The 26,855-nt window shown below is 34.3% G+C and overlaps 1 protein-coding gene across 4 annotated transcripts in view; it reads right to left on the reverse strand.

The window, feature by feature from the left end:
* The window catches only part of CHD2 (chromodomain helicase DNA binding protein 2), a 1,035,232-nt gene that overhangs the window by 1,000,227 nt on the left and 8,150 nt on the right, over positions 1–26,855 (reverse strand). Inside the window, exons 1-2 of one of the 4 annotated variants that reach the window (XM_053717629.1) lie at positions 25,262–25,556; positions 24,746–24,774 (exon numbers count right to left, since the gene is read on the reverse strand). In XM_053717629.1, coding sequence (XP_053573604.1) covers positions 24,746–24,774 — 29 coding nt within the window. In that variant the 5' untranslated portion in view covers positions 25,262–25,556. Of the gene's footprint in view, positions 1–12,774; positions 12,895–13,239; positions 15,064–24,745; positions 24,775–25,261; positions 25,557–26,855 lie in introns of those variants that run through there. The other 3 variants (XM_053717627.1, XM_053717628.1, XM_053717630.1) reach the window with 3 other exon arrangements.

Genomic DNA, 26,855 nt, shown 5'->3' on the forward strand with positions numbered 1-26,855 from the left:
CTCTCTCCTTCAGTCCTCTCTCACATCAGCGACTGCTTATTTGGCATTTCTTCCTGGATAGACTCTTAACCAACTAAAAATCAACATGTCCAAGACTGAGCTCCTTCTAATCCCCCCCCCCCTCTAATTCTACTCCAGTTTCTAACTTTTCTATTACTCTTGGCGACACCACAATCTCCCCATCACCCCAAGTCTGCTGCCTAGGAGTTACACTTGACAACAAATCTGTCCTTCATACCCCACATCCAATTGCTCTCTTCATCCTGCCGCAACCACCTACACAATATCTCCAAAATTCATCCATTTATAATTGCGGAAACTACTAAACAGCTAATCCACTCTACTGTAATCTACTAACTGGCCTCCCTCTCTCCCCTCTTTAATCAATCCTAAATGCCTCTGCTAGTCTAATCCACCTCTCCCAACGCTCTGTATCTGCTGCACCTCTCTGTGAGTCCCTTCACTGGCTCCCCATTCACAGTAGAATTAAATTCAAAATTCTCACCCTTATCTACAAAACCCTTACGAACGCAAATCCCCCCTACATGTGCTCACTCATCAACTAATATACTCCACCCCGCCCCCTAAGAGCCAACATTGACCTCCTCCATGCATTTTCTTCCATCACCTCCTTCCATGCTAGACCACAGAACTTCTCTCATGCTGCGCCAACCCTCTGGAACAGACTTCGAGCGGTCAGACTTTCCCCCTAACCTCTCCTCCTTTAAATTCTCCCTAAAAACCTTTTTGTTCAGGGAAGCCTATCACCCAAATCAGTAATAAATTAATTCCATTTGCCTAAGAGTTGCCCTGATCTAACACGACACTAACATCATCCCCACCTCCTGTTTCTTTTCCTCCTACCCATCTAGATTGTAAATTCCCATAGGAACAGGGCCCTCAATTCCCCCGTACTAGTTTTTTTAATTTTGTCTGGTGTCTTATATTGTACTTTTATCTTTGTACACATCGACAGCGCTGCAGAAACTGTTGGTGCTTTATAAATAATAATAAGAATTTATTCTTTTGTATGTCTTCTGTTTTTGTTTTGTTTATTTTGTACTGTGTAACCTGCATGTGTCTTGTTTTTAACAATATTAATAATCTAATTCCGTCTTTGGGCTCTAATATCGGATTTCCCACTTTACAGATAAGGTTAAGGTCACGTTACCGAATTGTTAGTCGTGTAAATTATTTGGTTTCCAAGACACCCTTATTCAAAACTCTTGGTGGTGGCGGCATTGTTAATCTGGGGTTGTGTTGGCAGGACTTGGGGTTTAATATGGTGTTCCTTTAGGTCCTTGTATAGTTAAAAGGTGTAAGGGAACCAGAGGCTGAGTGCCATTAACCCCTTCATGCCCACTCTCCCCATTGTCATGGTTAGGTAGATAAGCTTAGTCATCACACTAGTAATAACTACATCCACTTTTGGTGGTGAACAAAAAACTTGAGCATCAGTTTATTAATTGGATACAGACAGTTTAGAGATTTAAACTAGAACTTAAAAAAGGGACAGATAGAGCTTTAAAAAGGCACACAACTTTCAAATTTACTTTTCTCTTGATATTCTTTGCTGATGGAGCAACAACACATTTCTGGGAGCTAGTTGAAAACATCTAGTGTGCAAATGATAAGAGGCATATATGTGCTGACACCAATCAGCAGCTATCACCCTGTAGTGCATTGCTGCACCTAAACCTACCTAGGTAAACTGTTCAACAATGAATACCAAAAAAATTAAGCAAATTAAATAGTTAATTGAAAAGCTGTTTAAAATGTCATGCTTTATCTGAATCATGAAAACAAAAAAAATTATGCTTACCTAATAGAAATTACATTTCTTTCAAAGGTGGTAAGAGTCCACAAGTCAATTGGATAGATAGACCTATCTGCCCAGTGGTGACTATGGGGAGTATGGGCATTAATGGGTTAATAGCCTCTGGTTACCTTATACCTATAAAAGGACTTAAAAAGACACCAAATTAACCCCATATCCTGCCTGCACCACTCCAAAGTAATTCTACCGCCACCACCCCAGACAAATGGGTATCCTGGAGAACCCCATTCACACTCTAGTAATATACAGAAAAAAAACAAATGCTAAAAATGTACCATTTACTCACACAAGTAACAGTTTAGTAATGTGATTACAACCTTGTCTCAAGCCCATGTTGTTCAAATTAATCACAGAGACTTTTAATATATTCCAGGCTGCATTCAACTAGAACCCTGGAACCTTTCCCTTTGCGTAGCAAAACCAGCCACCCTTTTGGTCACATGACTTTTGACACCTTATGTTCTTCCTTTACAGAGAGAATAGTTGCTTATCTGAAAGCTGACTGAGCCATAGGCACAGCAGGGGTTCTTTTGATCAAAAAAATCTCAAAGATGATAGGGCAAACAAATATGTTTTTTACAAAAAGAAAGAACATTTTAGATTAACCCTGGCAATGCTAAGACACCACACCATCTCTGCTGGCTGACTATTCCAGGTATCAACTACACTGCATGAGTATATCCTGACAACTTTAAAAAGGGACATTGTACGCTAGATTTTTCTTTGCATAAATGTTTTGTAGATTATCCATTTATTAAATGTTTTGTAAAAATGTATTGGTTTGCTTATTTTTAAATAACAGTGTGCTAATTTTCAGACTTCTAACCAAGCCCCAAAGTTTTAGAAGTATGCTGATATATACAGACATCAAATGTATTCTGTTTGTAGAATAGGTCTTTTCATATGCAGGGGAGGAGGGAAAGGTTTTCTCTGAGACCTTTTCAGTGGGTGTCAGCCGAGGGGAGGATATTCAGAATATTGCCTGAAACAACGGGACGGAGGTAAATTGATCATCTTGTTATAAGTTTTAATATTGAATACCTACTGTGACGAATGAAACCTTCTCAACGTCACAATAGAGGAGTGTGGGCATGAAGGGGTTAATGGCAAACAGCTCTAGTTCCCTTAACCTTGCAACTCTGCAAAAGGACCTTTAACCCCAAATCTTGTCCACACTGCTCGAATTAACCATTTCTGCTGCCACCACCAAAACTTTTAAATTAAAAGGGAGTTTTGGGGAACCCCTAAAAACTCACACTATTTAACAATTAGGTAACGTGCCTTTAACCTTGTTTCTACAGGAGTGTGAATTTGGATATTAGAGCCTAAAAGACAGAAATATATTTTCTATGTGTTTAATAAAAATATCAACACAGGTTACACAGTGCGAAATTATAAAGACATTCAAAATAACATACAATTGCAAAGCTACGATTCTTTAAAAAGAAAATGGGACATGAAAAGAATTATACACAATATCTAACATATTACCAAGTTCCTTTAGATATGTGGAGAGATGCCATTCCAGATGTTAGTGGCTTGAGTCCTAGGCAGTTCTGCCCCCCAAGTCTGTTACATAGTTAAACCAAACTTTCTTTGTTTAGTCAAAGACAACGCCCTGGTTATAATTTACAACGAGTCCGACCAATGCAAACAAGTCTTAGCTCCCACTATCAGTCTCCAAGGGGAGGAGCGTTCTGCATTCCTACACACAGTTACACAAAAAACACTAGACTAGGAGTGGGGGGAAGGGAAGGGGGGGGTCTCAGCTTACAGCTTTCTTGAAAACACATTTCACACTAACCCTTTCCACACCACAATACCACCTCTGCCGGGTAGCCAATCCAGGTATCAACTACTCCACATGATTGTATCATGACACCTACCTATCGATTTGGATATTACTCAAATAGCTACCCCTCAGTGACTTCCATTGCTAGGGTATTTTCCTCAAATGGGGATAAGCTTCATATTTTTCATTCTTCAGAGATTTGAAGAGCCATTTTATTTTAAATGGCAGACGTCCCTTATTAACTGGAGTGTTAGTATATTGTTCGTTGATGTGATAAAGAAATCATTGCTATAGATTTTATATTCTCCATTTTCAGAATTTACTATTCTCATGGACCCACATACTGCGTCGCAACCTGACTTGCATCTGTCATTGTCCAGGATGGACGTAGAAAGGATGCCTCCTGAGAAATTGACTGGTAATTAGTCCACCACAAAAAGATAGTGGATTGCACCATTGACTAGACATGCAAAGTTGACAAAGTATCATGTGAAACTGAGCAAATGGAATGGCATCATATGCCGCAATCATCAGACTTAGCACTTCCATAAAAAGAGAGCTACAGTAGGACCGGGAGAAGACTGAAGCTTGGCACAAGTTGAATAACTTTAAATTTCCTCTAATCTGTTAAGGAAAGTGTCATTGAAATTGAGTCTTTGACCAATCCCAGAAAGGACACCCTAGGCTGAGGAGACAGAGAGCTCTTTAAAACACTGATACTTCAAGCATGTTGTTGAAGGAACGACAAAAGACTTAGTATGAGAAATTGATAAAAGGTTAAGATGAAGCCTGAGCCATCAATATACCCTGAGCTCTGATTACAGAAAACAGGGTTTCCAGAACCTTGGTAAAAAGTTATGGGGGCAGTATATTTGTAATGATAAGCAAACCTTAGGAACTGAAAATGCTGTGTGTGTGTGTGTGTGTGTTTGTATGGAAATATTAAAGCATTTTAAAGCTAACAAGAAGTGTGAGAGCTAGAAGAAACACCTTTCAAAAATTAAAAAGGCCAAAAATAAATAGACTCTTTTGCCTAACCAACTTAAACGTGTATGCTCTTCAGCAAAAGATACCAAAATACAAAGAAAAATAAATTATAGAAAAATATATGCATGCTCTATGTGAGCCACTAAAGTTTTATTAAATATTATTCCATTATTGCTAGACTATTCTGCCTTTGTGTATGTGTAATATTTAGCCAATAGCCGTGCGGTAAATCCGGCTTGGCTCCCATGGAGTATTTTCTAATTCTCAGAACTGCAAAAGCATACTGCAGACTACTAAAGGTTAACCCTACTACACACATTTTATCCCTAATATGCTTTATTAGCATAATGCCCATTGCTGCAGACAAGTACAGTGTGATCTACTCCTGTCACACCTTCTGATCGCACATGAGTTTGACTGTTTCAGCAGAGGGTGTGACAGGAGTAGATCACACTGCTAAATAATGCATACGATCCTTGCTAAACAATCACTAAGCTGGGTGTCGGGCCTTAGTGATTTACATTCAGGAGAAGTCATGAAAATCAGAAATCTTCTGCACAAAGTATATGCAGCCTGCCGTGAGAGCTTCCTTCCCCAAATCTTAACAAATCTAGACAAGCCAGGCGGCTTGTTTTTCCCACAGAAAACCTCTGAATTACATTGTTGCCACCCGTCCCTTAAAATACAAAACATATATATATATATATATAATTTATTTTATTTAAATTTATGGGGAGGCGAAAAGCGAGTTTAAAATTCTCCACTAAGCACAAAATAGAGAAAATAGTACATTAACAAATCTAGACAAGCCAGGCCGCTTGTTTTTCCCACAGAAAACCTCTGAATTACATTGTTTCCAATGCAGCAAATGATTCTGGGTAAGATATGCAAAAGAGGTTCACGACTCACTTTTTTTACTTCAATCTGCTTTTACGCAGACTCCCTTTACGCCAAAGCTAGGGTTGCCACCCGTCCCTTAAAATACAAAACACTTATAAGTTACACATGCTGCAGGGAGGAATATGAATTCCTCCTTGCACACCCTGCAGCATGTATAACTCATAAGTGTCCAGGAAAACATGGCTGAGGTGGAGACCCTAGTCAAAACATCGCTGTTCACACAGCTTATATCCATCCTAGGACATCCTGTTTTGTGGTGTTTGCCACTCATCAGCTGGGAGTAGGTTTGAATCACTGCTGGGTGAAGTTGATTTCTGGGCAAAATACAACATTTAAAATTATGGGAAGGCGAAGAGTTTAAAATCCTCCACTAAGCACAAAATATATAGAAAATCTCTCATTGTGTAGTACATTAACAAATCTAGACAAGCCAGGCGGCTTGTTTTTCCCACAGAAAACCGGTGAATTACATTGTTTCCAATGAAGCAAAGGATTCTGGGTAATGATGAGTGGCAAACACCACAAAACAGGCTGTCCTGGGATAGTTCTGAATCACTGTACTAACCCTAGCTAAGCTTATAAGCTGTGTGAACAGGGATGCTTTGGCATAAAGGGAGTCTGCGTAAAAGCAGATTTAAGTAAAAAGTGAGTCAATGTGAACCTAATTTGCATATCTCACCCAGAATCCTTTTCTGCATTGGAAACAATGTAATTCAGAGGTTTTCTGTGGGAAAAACAAGCCTTCTGGTTTGTCTAGATTTGTTAATGTACTACACAATGAGAGTGAGTCTCTCTCTCTACATACATTTTATATCTATATCTCTCTCTATATCTCTCTCTATCTCTCTCTCTCTATATATCTCTATCTATAGATCTCTCTATATCTCTCTCTATCTCTCTCTCTCTATATCTCTACAAGTAGGGACTACACTCGCTGGATTCAGTTAAAATAATACCTTATTTATTCAATGATGACGTTTCAGGGTACGCAAACCCCTTCCTCAGACTAAACCTGGTCTGAGGAAGGGGTTTGCGTACCCCGAAACGTCACCATTGAATAAATAAGGTATTATTTGAACTAAATCCAGCGAGTGAAATTTTGACTGAGCACCCTGGTTGCTGACTATCTTTGAATAGCGAGTGCAGATACACAGTGGAAAAAAAAAAAAAAAAAATATATATATATATATATATATATATATATATATATATATATATATATATATATATATATATATATATATATATATATACATATATACATACACACACACACACGTTGATGATTGGAGTAGCCGTGTTAGTCCAGAGATTTAGATATCAAAATAACAAGAGTATTGAGCAATTATAATTTTTTTTTTTATTTTGGACTAACTATAAATTTATAAAGTTGACAAACTATCAGAAGAATTCCTTCCTTTCTCAGTATTGCTTCAGACTTGAGAAAGAAAGGAATTCTTCCGAAAGCTTGTCAACTTATAAATGTATAGTCAAATAAAAAATCATCATCATTGCTCAATGCAATAGTCTTGTTATTTTGAGATATATGCAAACCTGTTTACCAGAAACTGGAAGCATTGTAGCTCCTAAATGTTTGGGTTTACGTTGGTATTGGTCGACTGGTTCACGTGACCTTACACGCTGACTTGTTTGTCTGAATGGCGGAGGATTCAAGCGTACTATAGAACCAACACAAGCTGTTGTAAGGAACATTTCTCTTTGGAGGATACTAACAAAATTTCTTGGCATATGTAGCGGACTGTATGGTTTTCAAATGTAGCAGTCTTCGGATGGAATTACTTGGAGCAACTCGCAAGCTTGGTAAATTTGGTTTCAGGTGCAGTAGACAGAGGGGTACGAGTACACTTATAAAAGGTATCCTCCTGCACTGTTGCTTTTGCCTTGCTTTTTCCACACATAGTGTATTCTACTACTTGCTCCTATAACTTTGCCTTCTATAAGAAATGTGCAGTTGACAGAGGGGTATTTTATAATCAAAGGAATACCCTCCTGCAATTTCTATCTGTTTTTGCTATGGCCCGTTTGACTGCCGCAATACTAACCATCTTCGCTTACAGTGCCACTTTTCTCCAATGGTACATAACTCCAACTAATCATGATTTGATTGCATGCAAGTCTACACTATATCGGCTCCACTATTTAAGGGACGGTATTTAAACTATGTGGAAAATCTTGTGCAATACTAATGGAGAACTTTCCACCACAATACAGTCAGTAGTAGGTTGATATGATATTGGCCTATAACATTTAAATTGTGTTTCTGTTCCGCTCTTTACAACTATTTTCTATGACCATCCGCCTTCTGTGTTGCTTTGTTACAACTTGCATATATGTGTATGTTTATGACATTTTCTACGTCTATGCTATGTTGTAGGTTGTATACCCTTTATAAATGTGCTATTTATTCTGCACGACATCCGACTATGCACAGTTTGAGTGATTTTTATTGCCTCAGTTTGCACTAAAACTTTTTTTAAAGTCTGAGACTCAGTATAGGTATTTATACAAAACACTCAGAATCTGTGTCTTTTCATATGTGTTTCTGAATTACTTCACTGGATGAGGTTTAATGCATGAGCTGTAAATCAAAACATAAGCAGCTTAAAGGGACACTCAGGTCAAATTTAACTTTCATGATTTAGATAGGGCATGCAATTTTAATCAACTTTCCAATTTACTTCAATTAACAAAATAAGCTCAGTCGTTTTATATTTACACATTGAGACAGCAGCTCCTATTGAGCATGTGCAAGAATTCACTAAATATGATATATGCAATTGTGATTGGCTGATGGCTGTCACATGTTACAGTGGGAGGGGAAATAGACAAAATTGAAAATTGGCAGAAAAGAAATAAAAAAAAATCTACTACTCATTTGAATTGCATTGTTGTTTTATCATGCATGTGTACAAATCTACTGTATTTACTGGTCCTTTAAGAGGAAGTTCCAAGTAGAGGATAGCAGCAGCACCACCAATTCAAAGTATGGAAATATTTATTTAAGCCAACATAACAAAAGTGTCACACTGTGGAACGTACTTATACTTGAGACTAAGGTGCTGATCTTTGGTAGCTTGCACACCTGCAATCCTTGATTAAAGGGACATTAAACCCAAAAAAAATATTTCATGATTCAGGTAGTGAATACCATTTTAAACAACATTCCTATTTACTTCTATTATCTAATTTGCTTCATTCTTTAGATATCTTTTGTTAAGGAAATAGCAATACACATGAATGAAACAATCACATGAGGCATCTATGTGCAGCCACCAATCAGAAGCTACTGAGCCTATCTAGATATGCTTTTCAGGAAAGAATATCAAGAGAATGAAGCAAATTAGAGAAAGTTGTTTAAAATGGTATTCTCCATCTGAATCATGAAAGAAAAAATTTGGGTTTAATGTCCCTTTAAGGAGTTACCATGGTGCTGGAATACTTTGAACTTTCTGGTCCTTTAAGAGGAGGAAGCAACAAGCAGGCCCTCCCCCATAACCTCATGCCCTGCTGAGACACAACACAGCCTGTCTGGAGTACAATTAACCCCATGGATGCCAAAAAGGGCAGCAATGCATTGCACAGCACTTCACTGCAGTACGCTCTAGTTACCAAATATTTAAATGGGACAAAACAGGTTGAGATCAGTACATATCCTAATAGGGCTAAGAAATTAAAAATTGTTTTGTTTTTAAAGCAAAGTTTACAAATTGCTGGCAAGTATTTTAAAATAATTTTTCAAAAATATGCAAAATGAATTACATAGCAAAGCTGTCTGAAGCAGCCAACTCCACCGCCCCTTATCAGTGCTTAGACACAGGCATTGTATTTCAACTGAGTTCACAGCTCCTACTCTCCAGCAGAAAATCCCTATGCATTTTTGCATTTTACCAAAACAACTAGTTAGATAGAGCCATAGAAGGAAGTGTGTGTTGGGGGGGGGGGGGGGGGAGGTAGAGCTTTACAATTCAGAAACTAAAAACAAAGTGTTAATAGTGAGCCACTGCAGTATAAAATTTGCAGGTAAAAGTATGTACATATTATATTTTGTATCCCAACTTGTGTTATGTATCTTTAACATGAAAAGTGAAAGCTTTTTTCAGTAAACTTTGGGAACTGTTCTATGAGAAGTGATTCTGCCTGTCATTAAATTTGATTAGCTTCACTGTATTCTGAAAAATGCCTGCCATGACATCAATCTAGCAGAAAATGGAAAGATGGGCAATTTATGGTTGCTAAATGGGGTGCACAGCAGTCCCCCCCCCCCCCCTTGCACCTCTCTCTTCTGAAGACGTTTTTATACCAAGAATACAGTCAAAGGAATGTAAACACAGAAAAAAATATATATATTTTAACATCTGCTTTTCTAGGTGTCACTCATTCATGATTTTATTATTTATAAGACAAAAAACAACGGTGGCAGATTACACAAAGTACACAACCAGTTACTTTACATTTAGATAATAAAAAAATAAAAAAAGAGGCACTAATGCAGCAGCAGCAGCTCTCAGTCATTCTTGTTAAGTTTTGTTATTTATTAAGCATCAATGATTAAGGTTTGTATTATAAAGATTTAAAAGTAAATTATGTTCATTGAAAAATGTAAGAAAATACGAAGAATTTCTGCATTAATCTTTAATTATTTGCACTGAAATGAAAATACCTAGTTTGGAAATTGAAAACTACTAATATTAATGCATTTATATACACACATGCATGAAAATATTCATGAATTAGCAATCCTATGAAGTAACCTGTCTAAAAGCATGCTGAATAAGCTGTAGCTTTCTTGTCAAAGGAAGGGGCAATTTTCCAAGAATTCTGCCGATGACATCACGGAAGGGGGCAGGCTTTTCAATACTGTAGACCTCCCCTGTTACCAAGCTAGCTGGCATCCAATCAGATCCACAGTAAGCAAAAGACGGCCTTTGAACTCCTGTGCAACTTCCTCTCTATGCTTAAGGAGTACACAGTGCATTGCAGAATGTCAGCTTAAGGATGCAGCACAAAGAAAAAGCCATTTTGTGACCAGTAGAGCCTGTACAAAATTTTGAGAAGTGTCTGCTGTTTATCCATAGTGTACATACTATCAATGCGTTTACATTCCCCCACAAACATACAACATACCTTTGCACTAAATTAAAAAAAAAAGTACAATCACGTTCACAATTTAAAAGCGATTTCTATTCTAAAATGGCTGCCACTCAAAATGTGTTGCAGTGTTCAAATCTCATATACTGTACAAAAAGTTTGCTTTAGAAAATGTGCAAAAAAAAAGTATATATATATATATATACACACACACACACTTCCAAGATCTAACAGTTTGGGGGGGTTTTTTTACAAAAAAAGCAAAACAAACACACATATACATACATACGCTATTTAAAAAAATAGTATTGTATTGTAAAATATAAAGTCTATTTCCCTGAAGTTGCAAAATGTCTAAGTATCTGTATAAGGTTACTTTGTATGCAAGTACACAAAATACAATATTAAAGCTAGCTACACTTTGAAAACATGGTTGAATGCATTTTGTTACTGACACTGTGCAAAAAATGTTAATAGATTGTAACTAATTCGGAACACTCATTCATTTAATATGTATTTTTATAACATTTAAAGCACAAAAACACAGTGTTGTAAAAATCCCAAAAGCCTTTAACCCCAATCAATTAAAAACAACAAAACTACTTTTTGGATCCTAAATAATGTGTAAGTTAATATGAAGTAGGTGTATTTATTCTATTGATGTGTGATTTCTTTTACCAAAAAAAAAAAAACACAATTTTGTACATATGACCCTGGAACATACATAGAATTATTACATTATATTTTTTTTTAACCCTTTAAGGACACAGCTTTCAGTTTGCTCAATTGTTTTATGACGGAAAAATGCCGTCATATGTCCTTAAGAGGTTAAATGCCAACAACAACACAACGTTGTTATAATAAGGGTATATTTTAAGCACCCATATTAATAGTTTTGCAGCAGCCCACAGGAAGTTAGCTTAAAAAAGGACCAAAAAAAAAAAAAATCAAACAGGTGTCATACTTTCAAAGAAAAAAAAAAAAATCAAGGAGCAGCAAGATGTAAGTTTTAAAACTTCGAAAAACCACTGGAAACTGCAACAGCAGCCATCTACTAAACTCAACTAGAAATATTTAAAAATAAAAATCCAACTCTTGCAACAATGTAACTTAAAAGTGAAAAAAATAATCATAAAACAGGTAAAAATATTTAGTGTATATAAAATTACATGAATTTATAACCATAAAAGAAACATTAATAACACAGAATATTAGTACTATAATCCTAATGAATAAATATTAAAAAAAATTATGATGGATGAAGTAAAACCCCACACAAAACTGACACATTTTGAATGTTTATTCATGATAGGATATTTTACAAAGAAGAAAACATTTAATGTACAGCATAAACACCTACATAAAAATTCTGTATGTGCATATACATATCACACGTTATAGCTGCATTAAAAACAATAATACAAAAACTTTAAATTGTAGACTATTTAAATGTATCAATATTGGAAAAAGAATGGAGAGAAAAGAAGACTGACTAAAGTAGGACATTTAAAAAGTACATAATATAAAGCATAGCATGAAAGGGGGAAAAATGAAATGTTTCATAATATTCTGAATTGTGAATAAAAGGAAAACTGCATAATAACATATTTCATAAATCAATACTTCTAATAAAACAACCTGGTTTATATGGGATAAACAGTTATTCAATCCTAATACAAAAATGCTTTTCCCAAAACATTAACTTTTCCTGTGGGGTAATTCGACAAATTTAATCCGAGGCTTATTTATGGCCTTAAATGAAATAAAAACTCAAAATTGTTGAAATTATGTCTGGAATGTAAAATGGTGCAATGCAGCACGGACTAAAGCACAAGGTCACTCACTATATGCATGGGGAAAGCCTGATAACTTGAATTTAGATTTAAAAGGGTTATTAATATCAAAAGTTATGTGCCATGCTGAGGAACTGTTTGCCTAGGTATCTAGGCCCTTCAATGATCAATCCGATTTTCCGAAATTGAAATAAAAAAAATAGGGTGTGGCAATCAGAAAGCTGTCAAGGTCAGAGCTGAAAATAAATATCGAAAACAGCAAAATATGTTTGCCAGTGTAGGTGAGGGCACAGCTGGCCTGGTAAACAACATATACAAAGTGGTGGAAATAGCAATGAAAAGTTAGGATATCTTACCTTGATGCATTGCTGGGAGCCGAGCCGTCCTCGTGTGTGGAAGAGTTATCTTTATTTTTCATCATTTTGTTAAAATATGTTGGGGGGCAGGTGCACAGCTGGCCTTTGAAGTGGTATATACTGTCAAAAGTTAAAAGAAAAAAAAAATCAAGCCCCCCCAATTAAAGCCATATTACGGCGAGGGGGATCCTGTGAGTCCGGTCACTGTAATCATATGGAGAACAAAGAAGGACAAAGCAGACCCCCCAAAACGTACATTAAATTTACAATTGTCACCCAAAAATGACAGCACATCATTTGAATGGGCCAAGAAGCCCAGCAAACTTTGTTTTGGTCACCTCGCCTCAAAAATAAATAACATTTACTATTGCGTCATCGTTTACAAAAGTGAATAAAAAATAATAAAAGCGGAAAAAAATACATATAAACTATGCATTCATGTTAAAAAAACGATTGCTAGCTCACCTGCTCAGTCCATGTATTAATCCAAAGCGAAAGAAAGTAGCATTCCAAAAAAAAAATGTAAAACAAAGATTTTTTTAATTTTTTTTTTAAAAGACGATATCCAAGGGGAAAAAAAGGATTGTGAGGAAAAAAATAAATATAAATAAATGTAGGGGTGCTAGGGTTACTGTATGATTACAGCAAATGAGGTCGGGAGGAAGGGCTGTTCAAAGCGCACAAAAATGGAGGTGCGCCATGAGCTGGGAAAACAACAAGCAGATTTCTCGGCTCCTTTTCTCGGAACGAACTGGAGAAAAAAGCTCAAAAAGCCTCACAATTCTGGGGTTCCCAACTCCCCAGGACACATAACGGGGTTACCAGATGACAAAAAACCCAAAGGAGGCGGTGCAAAGTTGCCAAAAGTTGTATGAAGTATAAGAGAAGGCTGCGAGCTGAGTATGCTCTCTAAGGCACAGCCGCCATCTGTAGCTCCTTCCCAGCTCTGAGCTCTGCCTGTGATTGACACTCTCTACATTTACCCCACAACTCAGGTGATGCACCAAAGACCCACCCCTTCATTTCCACCATTATCAGAGAGCACTTGGATGGGGTAAAAGTATGGGGTACCCCATTTATTAAGGCTTTCCCAAACATATATGTGGGTGGCTGAGATCTCATAAACACCAGTGGTGGGACCCACAAATATTAATTTACATATATTTTATTTAATACTTTGCTGTATATTGTAGTCCTTGGAAAAGGATCACTTCCTCTTGGAACAGGAAGTAGTTTAAAAGTAAGCCATTTTGTGTGGATAGAATATTAGCCTTTTTTAAGAAAATGAAGGCAAGGAAAAGACTGTGTGGTGGGTGCTTAAAGGGGCAGCTGGGGAAATTATAAACCCCTCAAATATTTTAAGTGTATTCATATTTTTATATAAATGTTTTGTTTAGTCAAAAGTTAGTTTTAAACAGTGCTTGTTTTTATTGAAGTAATTTATTGAAATGTCCCCTGCTCAATAGCGCCTCTCTTGTGGTTAAATATGAATATTAATGAGGCCAATGCCAATTACAAAATGGCTGAATAATAACAAACTTAAGAGAACGGTTTATTTCTGAATATTTATGTCTTGTTAAAGCTATACATCTTGAACAAGTTGGAAATCCACTGGCATAATATTAAAGGTATCTTCCTATTCTTTTACAGGAACTCTAAGATCATTGCAAAGCTAGCATTGGCCAATTTAAAAGCAACAAAAAATAGTCCCTAAAACCATTTGGGTCGTTGGTATAGTATAGAATAGAACATGTGATTCAATGATGAATACATTCAACTTTTGCCTATGAAAGATTCCTTGAATCTTAACTAAAAAAAAATTGTTTTAATTTGATTATCCATTCATAATGTTCAGCTTTTGGATGGGTTGGAAGTTGAAAGGGCAACAACAGTAGATATAAAATACCAGCAAAATTGCTTAATTGATAAAAGTGGTCTCCTGGGGTGTCTTCAGTCATAACACTTGTCATTAGCGCAAGCAACAAAGTAGACAATGCTACTCATTAGATTACCACACTTTTTTAAAAAATCATTAGCATTTATTTTGCCCCCCGCACTTTTTTAAAGAATTTTGAAAAGGTAATCTTCATCACTATCCCATAGAGTAGTTTTTATTTGTCTTCTTAGTTTATCTCTGATTCTTCTAGACCAATGTTTTACCATTGGCTGTTGTTCAGAAGGTTTTGAACCATACTACAAAGTTTGAGTTAAACATGTACTCTTCTTAATCTAAATAAAAACACCAGTATGGGATCCAATAAAATCAATATAAACCATCACAAGATAAAACTTTAAACAAGCCATGAAAGCAGACAAAACAACTAGAATATCATATGTTAACTTTATTAAAAAATAATTTAACAATATGCACAAAAAGTTTTCAAATCATAATCTAAATTTTGTCAAGTAAGATGCAATGTAAAGTTCTTTAAACATTTAAAAGGAAGTCCATTTTTAGAATCCCTCATTCTTTAGGCATTCAGCAATATGATGTCCATATTCTTTGAGCTTTTCTTGAGTGGATGTAACAGAGTTCAAGATTTAATCCAATCCATAAATCGTCAACCATATCACATTAGGACTGCCATCAGAACTTTCAAATGTAGTTTCCACTTCCATGAGCCCATGGATTTTTGAAAGCTTTAAAAAATTAGAAAAGAAAATGCCATTGGAATTTATACATGAACATCCTTGGATTTACCACAGTAGTCAACTCTGTTGATCATTTAAAATGGTAAAACCTCATATTTACTCAGAATATATACACATTCAACAATATTGTAACCTTGCAAAATATGACTAATTAGGAAATGTAAAAAAGGGATCGATTTACTGTAAGATGTTTTTTATTGTATAAAAAATGGTAGGGCTCAGTCCCTGGTCCATAATTAGTATATAAATTGAACTTCTTGAATACATCCTACAAGCCCCTTGAAACATTCTACTTTGTCTGTAATCAACACCTTAGTTGATCTATAAAAGTTGCTAATGTTACAATAATAGCTGCAGCTAACTGTACACCCAAAAAGGTAACCAATTAAATTTGTGTAAGAAATCTCATATCTTGTAAAAAGAAAAAAAAATCAGATGTACCCCTTTATAGAGACAATTTTCACTGAAATTACTTGGCTTAAATCAGTCACACAAGTAACATTTAATTGGTTACAAATGTCATTGGAAGTGTGGAAGATTATCTCCTTAAAAAGACAATTTATATCCACCGTGATATTCTTGCAAGATATCGGCATCTTACATTTTGTTAAACATGTGTACACTTTATGCTAAGAGAGTCCATTGCTGAACTGGAAGGCACACACAAGTGCAATGGGTAAACCCAATCTGGAAAAGTTAGGGGAAAATGTTGTGCCAAGTGAAAGAAGAACTAATACATGCTTACTTTCTAGAAGAGAAACCAATTGGATATCAATCATGGCAAATAGGTTAAAGGGGCATGAAACACAAAAAAATTATTTCATGATTCTGATAGAGAATACAATTTTAAACAACTTTCCAATTTACTTCTATTATTTAATTTACTTTCTTCTTTTGTTATCCTTTGTGGAAAGGTTTATCTATGAAAGACGAGGAGCAGCAAAGAACCTAGATTCTAGTTGCTGATTGGTGGATGCATATATATATATATACCGATTTTCATTGGCTCACAAATGTGTTCAGTCAGCAAGCAGAAGTGCATTACTGCTCATTCAACAAAGCTTACCAAGAGAACAGAGAACATTGTTAATAGGAGTAAATTAGAAAGTTGCTTAAAATTTCCTGCTCTATCTGAATCATGAAAGAACAATTTTGGGTTTCATATCCCTTTAATATATTAGAAAACCTTTGTAGAGCAAGATTTAACAGTGTGTGTATATATTGTCTTTTAAATAAAAACTGTCTATAGGACATATACATGTGTTTGGATTAGTTGTCTTATCTTTTTAAAAAACATGAAAACTTTATCAAATTCAAGCTTGTAATATATACATTTTTGACCAAGTAAAGAAAAAAAATTGAAGACAGCACAAGTTTCATCCAATTCCTGACTGTTTCTATACATATTATTTCAACTTAAATTGGCGATCTAAAACCTTTATTGCACAACTAGCCAGTTAATTGTCAGTTTTAAACTGATTTTTTGAATCCTGATGCCGTTTAGTTTTCTAGAGCTAAATATGGTTACTACCACTTGTAGTGGGCCCTGTGGTTGTTCACAGTGGGTCACTGTACAACAGTGTTTCTTGACAGTTGGCTATCTACTGCTAGTGTCAATACAGGTCAAACAAGTTTAATGAGACAGGGAAAAAGGTTGACAACCCCTTCTACAAACTATAAAGCTAGGTGGAAGGGGAACAGAATCTTTATCCGGAGAACACAGGAAATGACGTCTAGCAACAACTGTTCTTGAAAGGGTAGGTGAGGATTACAGCTGATGACAGTTATGTCTATCAGACGGAACGCTTAGATGCATTTCATTAATTCATTTTTATTATGCAGCAATATTGTAGGAAATAATGGTTCTAAAGACCCATTCTATGGAGGGTAAGCCCAAAGTACAAATGTTAAGAATAATGGTACTTGAGGTCTATTCATTTATGTAGATTTTCAGTCCTTGTGCACAGTGTGATAAAGCTGTTCTAACGCGCTTAAGCTACATTTTAACTACACCTGTTTTTTGTTTGTTTTGTTTTTTAATTTAACTTAAGGGCCATAATAGTGAGAGTGAGAGAATATACACAGGTAAAGCAGATGTGAACATTTGTATTTATTTTAAGCTTGAGGGTATATTATCAATACTGGATAATGGAAACATGGGAAGTCTTGCAAACCTTTTGTTATATACTGGTTAACATGTAGTGATCTACCAGAAGACCAACATCTAACTTTTGGACATATTTGTCCCAGATAAATGGGATATATAGAGATCTGTGACAGAATGGACTCTGAACATAGACATCAAAAACTATTTGTCACGCTACATAATAATGTTAAAGTTAATCAAAGTGCAGTCATTAGACTTTTGATTCTTGACAACAGCTAAACAGAAAAATAGAGTATGCAAGTTATGATTATTAAAGCCACAGTGCTCTATCCCTGGACCTATACATTGGCTTTGCTTAATTATTTCAGCGTAAGGCTACTGGCAATATTTATTAATAATATCTTAACAGTGCTGGAGCTTAAACCTAGATATTAAAATGCCTTAGTTTATCATATTGGGGTCACTATCAAGGCTGCAATGTACTTGGCAGTAAAGAAGGTTTAAAGATGTGTCATATGCTCACAGTGGGTACAAAATATGCACAGCACTTGCATTACTATTTATAAAATATACTTTTGTTTTATAATACACATTTTGAAAATTCAATACCATTTATACCTAGTTCCAAATAAATACATTTGAGCTGTTAAAGTCAGAATTAAATATGTTTTTTTAAAGTAAGTTTAAAGGGACAGTCTAGTCCAAAATAAACTTTCATGATTCAGATAGGGCGTGTAATTTTAAACAATTTTCCAATTTACTTTTATCACCAATTTCGCTTTGTTCTCTTGGTATTCTTAGTTGAAAGCTTAACCTAGGAGGTTCATATGCTAATTTCTTAGACCTTGAAGGCCGCTTCTTAAGAATGCATTTTAACAGGTTTTTCACCACTAGAGGGTGTTAGTTCATGTGTTTCATATAGATAACACTGTGCTCATGCACGTGAAGTTACCTGGGAGCCATCACTGATTGGCTAAACTGCAAGTCTGTCAAAAGAACTGAAATAAAGTTGCAGTTTGCAGAGGCTTAGATACAAGATAATCACAGAGGTAAAAAATATATAAAATATAACTGTGTTGGTTATGCAAAACTGGGGAATGGGTAAAAAAGGGATTATCTATCTTTTAAAACAATAACAATTCTGGTGTAGACTGTCCCTTTAAAACAAATCTTTAGTTAAAAGTGGTATAGCAATATTATTTCTTTTTTTGTAAAATTTTTTAAATCTTTTGATTTTTATATTTCAAAAATCAAAAAAGAAACTGCACAATTTTGGCTATGAAAAACTAGATGTAAAGGATACATTTGGTATTCAAGCATATAGATTCTATGTTGGCACCATAAGCAGGCACCTGGTGCACATACACTAATTGTTAGGTGTTCTCAAGGCTAAAGCAGTTAATGCTTATAGTAGCTGATGTTTGGTATATACTACTGACCCTTTGTGTCCCTTTAAATCAAGTAGGCCATGTCAATGCAATATTTCCTTTTAATAAATCAGTTGTAAAAAGCCAAATAAAATATTTTTAAAATTCATACAAGGAAACAAAAACACAAAACTTGGGCCTACAAGCAGTACAAATATATTTCTTACTTTATATTGCCCTTTTGTGCACTGCTTTAATACACTGAGATACAATTTTAGACCATCCAACTTAAAAATATTTCCTTCATTTGCATATCCAATTATGTCACAACAACTCCTGTTATAGTGTATTTTCTTATTGCTTTTATTTTTTTTTTGTAAATTGTAAAATAGTATAATTAAAGTAACACAAATTGCTATAAAATGTAAATAAATATTGGAAACTATATACTACTTCTCATAAAGTGATAATACATGTATCCAGCCTTAATTGATGTCACCTAATCAATTCATAAACAACTTTACAATCTGATAGTTAAAACTTATTTTCATGGTATGAAAAGGTTTATCCACAGAATGGTCTGGAGTATGAACTCCAAACAGTGTGCCACACTATCTGGAGGTATAACTTGACACGTAATTTAGAAACACACCTGTGCCAAGCAAATACATGGGACATTTGGCATTGCATTATAATAAATATGTATCTCAGAGATTTTTTTAAATACTTTTCAACATCACATGCTGCAGAAATTTTGCTTTGTCTAGAAGGTAAATCACATGCTTAAACCTTAAATTTAATCTTTGATTGGATTTTTAATTTTACCAGTGCAGACTACATGTCAATTACAATATTAATGTGGGCACATAGTACATAACACATTCTCTACATTAGGAGTAAGGCAACAAATTATGTAATTCCATAAAATGAGAAAACTCTAAAATGTATATGTTTGCCTTTTGCTTAGTTATTTAAAATAAAAAGTTAAAGATTTTTGAAAATATGATCACATATGGCCAATTCAATCATTCAGGCAAGGCAAATGCTTGCATTGGCCATATGTGATCATATTTGTTAGATAATTCAATTCATTCTAGGTATGTACAACAAATTTAGAAATTCAGCACCACTATAGTAATAAGGTGTTAAAACCAATACACAAAAATGGCCTACACACCAGCAGTGCTATAAAACAATTAATACAATATATTTAACTATGTCATGTTTATATAGTAAGAGCTTAAAGTAAATTATCATCTGCTCTTTATTTTTCTCATTCTTAAAAAAATTCAGAAACCAGCTGCACATTGACATATCAATATAGCTAACAGAATTTAATAGTTTCTTGAAATTCCCAGAACACCAGCAAGCCCCCTTGTCCCTGGTTTGTAAGTTAGTTCAAAAAATATTTCAGAGGTATACTACTCAATGATAGAAACAACAACTTAAAACCAACACAATGCAGTCAGATGGAGATCATATTAATAAAAACTATATGTAGAATTAATTACCAATGCACATTTAAAGGGACAGTCTACTCCAAAATTGTTATTGCTTAAAACTATAGATAATCCCTTTATTACCCATTATCTAGTTTTGCACAACCAACACGGTTATATTAAAGAGACATGAAACCCAAAAATGTTATTTCATGATTTAGGTAGAACATACAATTTTAAACAACTTTACAGTTTACTTCTATTATCAAATGTGCTTCATTCTCTTGGTATCATTTGTTGAAGGAGCAGCAATGCACTACAGGTTTCTAACTGAAAATATGAGTGAGCCAATGACAATCGGTATATATATGCAGCCACTAATCAGCAGCTAGAACCTAGGTTCTTAGCTGCTCCTGAGCTTACCTAGATAAACCTTTCAGCAAAGGATAACAAGAGAATGAAGCAAATGAAATAATAGAAGTAAATTGGAAAGTTGTTTAAAATTGTATGTTATATCTGAATCATGAAATGAATGAAATGTTTTGGGTTTCATGTCCCTTTAATAGACTTTTTACCTCTGATTATCTTGTATATATGCCTCTGTAGACTGCCTCATAATCTCAGTGCTATTGACAGACTTGCATTTTAGCTACTTTGTGCAGACTCGTGAATAACTCCACAGGAGTGAGCACATGTTATTTATATGGCACACATGAACGAGCAGTGTCTTACTGTGAAAAGCTATTAAAATGCACTGAAATAAAGGTGGCTTGCAGGGGCTTAAAAACAGGCAGAAAATTACAATGTTGGTTGTATAAAGTTGGATAATGGGTAGTAAAGACGTTATCTATCTTTTTCAAAATAAAAAATTCTTTAGTAGACTGTCCCTTTAACATGTTGTGTAACGTGCATTATATCCTTTTTACCTTTTTAATTAAAAAAGCGTGTCACATTTTTTCATCTCATTTATGCACATTCTACTCTCAAATGGACATATTATCCATATGCTAAATCACTTGAAAGTGATGCAGCATAACTGCAAAAAGCTGTCAAGAACTATCACATAAAGATCTCTATGTAAAATAGTAATATATTTTACCTCAAATTTTCTGTAGCTCACAATAGTAAGTGTTCTGTGAACAGTTATCCTTAAGTTGCTGTCAGCTGCATGTTGAAAAAAAACAGCCAATCAGCTTCATCAGTGATGATGTCACACTTTGCTTTACTGTGTGATCTCACTGTAATCTCACAAGATTTCATAGTAAAGAAGGGAAATAACATGACTCAACCTGCACATGCCAGATGAATGCTGCCTTGCAAGTCCTGTGACTAGCATCCTGATTGGCTGCTTAAAGACCCTTTACATTTACAATGGGATGTGGCTACTGAGGAAATGTTGAGGTAAAATATCTTCCTTTTTTACATAGAGATGTTTTGGTAATATTTTCTAGTCAGCTTTTTACAGCTATACTGCATCTCTTTCAAGTGCTTCAACATTTCTACATAATTTCCCTTTAATTACAATTTTAATAAATATGCTTTTGAATAAAGCATCATGCATGTGTGGTATTTTTAAGAGAAAAAAATAACTTCACAGTTAAATTGTTAGGCATACTGCTGTTGTAATTCATCTCCCTATATCCTCATAAGTAGTTAAAGGGACACGCAATCAAAATTAAACTTTCATTATTCAGATAGAACATGCCATTTTAAACAACTTTCCAATTTACTTCCATTAACAAAATGTGCACAGTCTTTTTATATTTAAACTTTTTGAGTCACCAGCTCCTACTGAGCATGTACAAGAATAAGTGTGTATGCATTTGTGAATGGCTGATGGCTGTCACATGGTACGTGTATGCATTTGTGATTGGCTGATGGCTGTCACATGGTACAGGCGGAGTGGAAAAAGACATAACTTTTAAAATTGTCAGAAAAAAAAATCTACTACTCATTTGAAGTTCAGACTAAGTGCTATTGCATTGTCTTGTTATCTTGCATTTGTTCATTATGCAAATCTACTTTGTTGACTGGTCCTTTAATTGTATAATATTGTCCATCCAAAAACCTTAATTTGGGAACTTGTTAGGTTACCATATAAATCACAGGTGTCCAACCATTTCAAATAGAAGGGCCATATTTTATATTTTAATTTTACTAAGTAACAAAATATATAGTTCTATATAATCATGCTTTATTAAGTTATTTGGCATTGCTTTTGCAAGTGTTGTACACAGACATATACACACAGAAGCAGAAATGTATATACGCAGATTTTCTCTAAAGACAGGAATGAGCCTTTACACAGAAGAAGATCCAGCTCTTTAGCTGTCATATGGCACTGATCAATCTGTGTTTTACAAATGGGAACAGTAGCAATGCAGTCTCACAGATATATGATTTGTTAAATGTTAGGAAAGTGCCATAACAGACCTCCATGATTTAGATGTAAATAATATCATACAATTTTGAGGTCCACATAAAAGCCTCTAGAGGGCTGTGTTGGATTTAGGCCTTAGGCTGGACAACCCTGGTATAAATTCTTTGTTCAGTGACAAGTCACAATTATAGAAGGATGATATAATATAAATAGGTGAATAATTATATAATTAGAGAATAACTCTTTATGTTCTACCCAGCGATGAGTCAAAATGTTGAGCAGAATTAATGTGAATCACCCTTGTAGCGTTTATGGCTTTACAACTACTTTGAATCTTGATATAAGGGGAGGTTTTTTTGTTATTTTTTTTGTTTGTTGTTTTTTTTTTTACATTTTATTGATGTATAGTCAGCATTATGGAACAACAATTTTAAGGAGAAGGAAAACAAGGTACAAGATGTAGCAACACAAGAACTGTAGAAGTTGAATATTGGCCTCATTACAAACATTAGTAAGATACTAAAGCTAGGCCTGCAATTTAGCCTAATCATGAAACTGTTCCTACTTTGTTGAAAAAAAAAAAAAAAATCACTCCATAGGAGCATAAACAATTTTAAATACAGTTTTTGTTTTTGCAATGTGAGGCAGCATGCAGCTAAAAAGAAGGTCGTATTTAAAGTGATTGTAAATTGCAATAAATTACTGCCCAGTATCTAAAAATAATCTTAAAAACATGGTTCATTAAAATTTTTAAAGATGTTTAATTTTTTAAATATTTACCATTGAGTGATGGTAAACTACTTCTTTAGCAGGTCGATGGCGAATATGGCTTCCTCCAATCGTTGTGTGCCCCATGAGCTGGGTGACACACAATGATTGGAGGAAGCCGGATTCGCCATCAATCTGCTAAAGAAAATAGGAGATGCGGGCGGAGGAACAGCATTATTTTTACCATCACTCAATGGTAAATATTTTAAAAATGAAACGTCTTACAAAAATGAATTAAATTGAATTTTAATGAATTAAATTGCCCATGTTTTTAAGATTATTTTTAGATACTGGGCAATAATTAATAAAAATTTACAAATCACTTTAAAAATAGACAATAATTATTTAGCATAAAGCTATTAAATTATTCCATATTTTATTTTTCTTTAATATAATTTTCTGTAGAAGACAAACATATAAATGAAAACATTTATCTGTACCACTTTTTTTTCCAGTGTTTAAAGTGTCATTGTACACACAGAAATATATTATTTATATTAAAAACAACAGCAATATAACATTTTAAAGATATTTTAATAGAATAAAATTAAATAAAGAATGTTTGGAAACTATCACCATTTCAGCCAAAATTAAAATCCACATGGATGTATTATCAAAAATCCTTCTAATAAAAGCTATAGCTGTTTCAATCTTGTACCATTTTAAACACAACACTTGCTCAGAGAGCCTAAGGTGCTTGTACCATCTGGTAATGACTCAATTTGTTATTTGCTGACATGATACAAGCCCACTGGTGCTTTAAGCAGCTGAAGTATTTAAAATGCTGGTGCACTCAGAATATCTATCTATGCTTCACATGCACGTGCAGAGAAAAATGTTAACAGTAAAACAGTGATAACTTTTACTAGAAGCATTTTTGCTAATATATGTATACTGTACTGTAAATATGTTTCTTTTCAAAGATGTAATTAAATTTTTACCGGAATGTCCTTTTAAGTGTATTTATTTTTGTCATGGAACAAAGAGAAATGAGTACAATGTCTCTTTAAAACTATTTACATTGCTATGTCATATTCTGTTGTATGTAAATATTTTTGTGAAACCATTGTAAGCAGTTACTAAGTTTTTTTGTTTAGACATATAGTAACAAAACATAGCTGTATGCACTAACCCAAACAAGCCAACTCCTTTATAGTCAACATTAAATATGTTTGCCAATAATATTGCAATATCTGCAGGATCAAGACTAGCTCCAAACAATTGCACAGTTAAAAAAATAAACAAAGTTAACACTTACCACATTATTGTAGCTGTCATAATGGACATCTGTTGGAAAATGAGAGACATTAAATAAATTAAAAGACATAGTTTAAATGTACATGTATGTACACATTTTACTTGAATTACCCTACAGTTAAGGAGACAAAGTTCTAAGAACAAATCTGTCATGAAAGAGCGACATTTACAAACAAATCTGTTTAGATTCAAGTTGAAATGTATACTGTAGTTTTAGTTTTGTAGTTTCTACTAATCTTCACTGGCTGATAAGGACAACTCCCCCTACTTTACTGGTAAGTACTCAAACTGGCTCAGCACGTCACATGTTTTTGCTTAGAATAAAGGAATAACTTTTGGATACACCCATGGTGCTGCAGCATTCTGTTTGAACCTGTTTGACACATACAAATACTGGTCTCCAAAAATATTGTATGCAGGTTTGGATCATATTTTGCTTCTTTCATTCCAGTCCATCAGAATTTATAAATCTGCTATAAAAAACTATGGTTAACCTGATAAACTATAAAGGGCTTACCCATAAAGCTGTAATTGTTCAAATTTGATACCAAAGGTAGGTCAACTAGCTGACATAGACTGAAGCCTCCAAGTCAGCTTTTCTTTAAGGCAAATAAGTTGTTATGCCATCTTTTAAGAGCATCTCACATAGGTGGTTTCAAGTCAGCTTTGTTAGGAAATCAGCTGACATGCTAGTACAAATTTAGCAAGTCGACTGTCCACAGGCACCAACATATATCTGTCAATAACTGCTGACTATAAGGCTCTTCAATTACCAAGTTGCTATATTTAATACTAAAGGACATAACTATTACAAGATTTGTGTGTGTGTGTGTATATATATATATATATATATATATATATATATATATATATATACACACACACAAGTGGTAATGATTACTAGGTTAATCTGGAAAGAGACAATTAAAACACTTATTTGTAAGCACAAAACAAATGCTGCTCTTAGTTTAAGGAGACTCTCAAAATTTAATCACCCATAAAATATTTAATTACATAAAATATTGAATTATGCATGACTAAAACACCTAGTAATGCACAGTCATTATTTATTTGTCCTGCTTTAACTGTAATTTAACTCTGAACATTGTAGTGTTTCCTCTTCCCCAGAGTGGCTGGAGTGCATTCCATGAAATGCAGAGAACCCTTACACTTATATGTGCAGTGATTGGCTGATATGTGAAAGATCCCATTTAGAGCTGCCCTTAAATGGTCAAAGTAAGTAAGATAAACAACATTCAAGTGCCTTTTCCTGGGCCTACAAAACAGTGCACACTTGTTATAACAAAATGTCAGTTTTACATGCTTTTAAAACATTTATTTTCAGTGAATACTTTTTATGCTTAAAAATATTTTCATGTCTATTTAAACACAATAATATTAAGTCCAAATACAATAATAATATCAGATTTGAAACTATAATATTTAGAGCAGCTCTATAATATTTTATTCTGTGTCCTGGCTATTAAGTTGATTTTAAATGAATTTGCAAAGTTTAACATTAGTTAAAAAAAAATTAATGCAAATTGGCTGACAGGATTTTATTTAAATGTCTACTTTTTGTAAACAGCACAATTTGGTGCAACTTCCAACCTAACTCATTTCACTTTTATTTAAATTGATTTTCACAGACATTCATGCCAGAAATAGTGTTTCAACCAAAGAGAAGATAATGCATGACAGCCTAATTAGTTAGTATTGATAATCATGCCTAATGTATTCAAAATGTTTCACGTAACCATTAATACCAATTAATTATATGCATGAAATGTCATTTAATTTTGAGCAGTTTTTTAAACATCCTGAGATTTCACTGCAATAGTGTCTTGACAATTTTCCTGTCTGTTTTTAAAAGGACTGTAAACACTAAATAAATTAATTTTAAGAAAATATTAGTCTGAGAATAATATTTACATGAATTTCATTAGCTGTTTAAATATTAACAAAACAGGTGTAACGTTTCAGCGTCTATAAAACAATGGGTGCTGCCATGTTGTAACTTAGGTTACCTTCTCTGCTGTGGCCAATTAGGTACAGTTATAAATAGGTCACTAGAGTGTGCAGCCAATGGCTGTGTTGAATAGAACAGTGTT

This window comes from Bombina bombina, chromosome 6, assembly GCF_027579735.1.
Source record: "Bombina bombina isolate aBomBom1 chromosome 6, aBomBom1.pri, whole genome shotgun sequence".
Taxonomy (NCBI): Eukaryota; Metazoa; Chordata; class Amphibia; order Anura; family Bombinatoridae; genus Bombina; species Bombina bombina.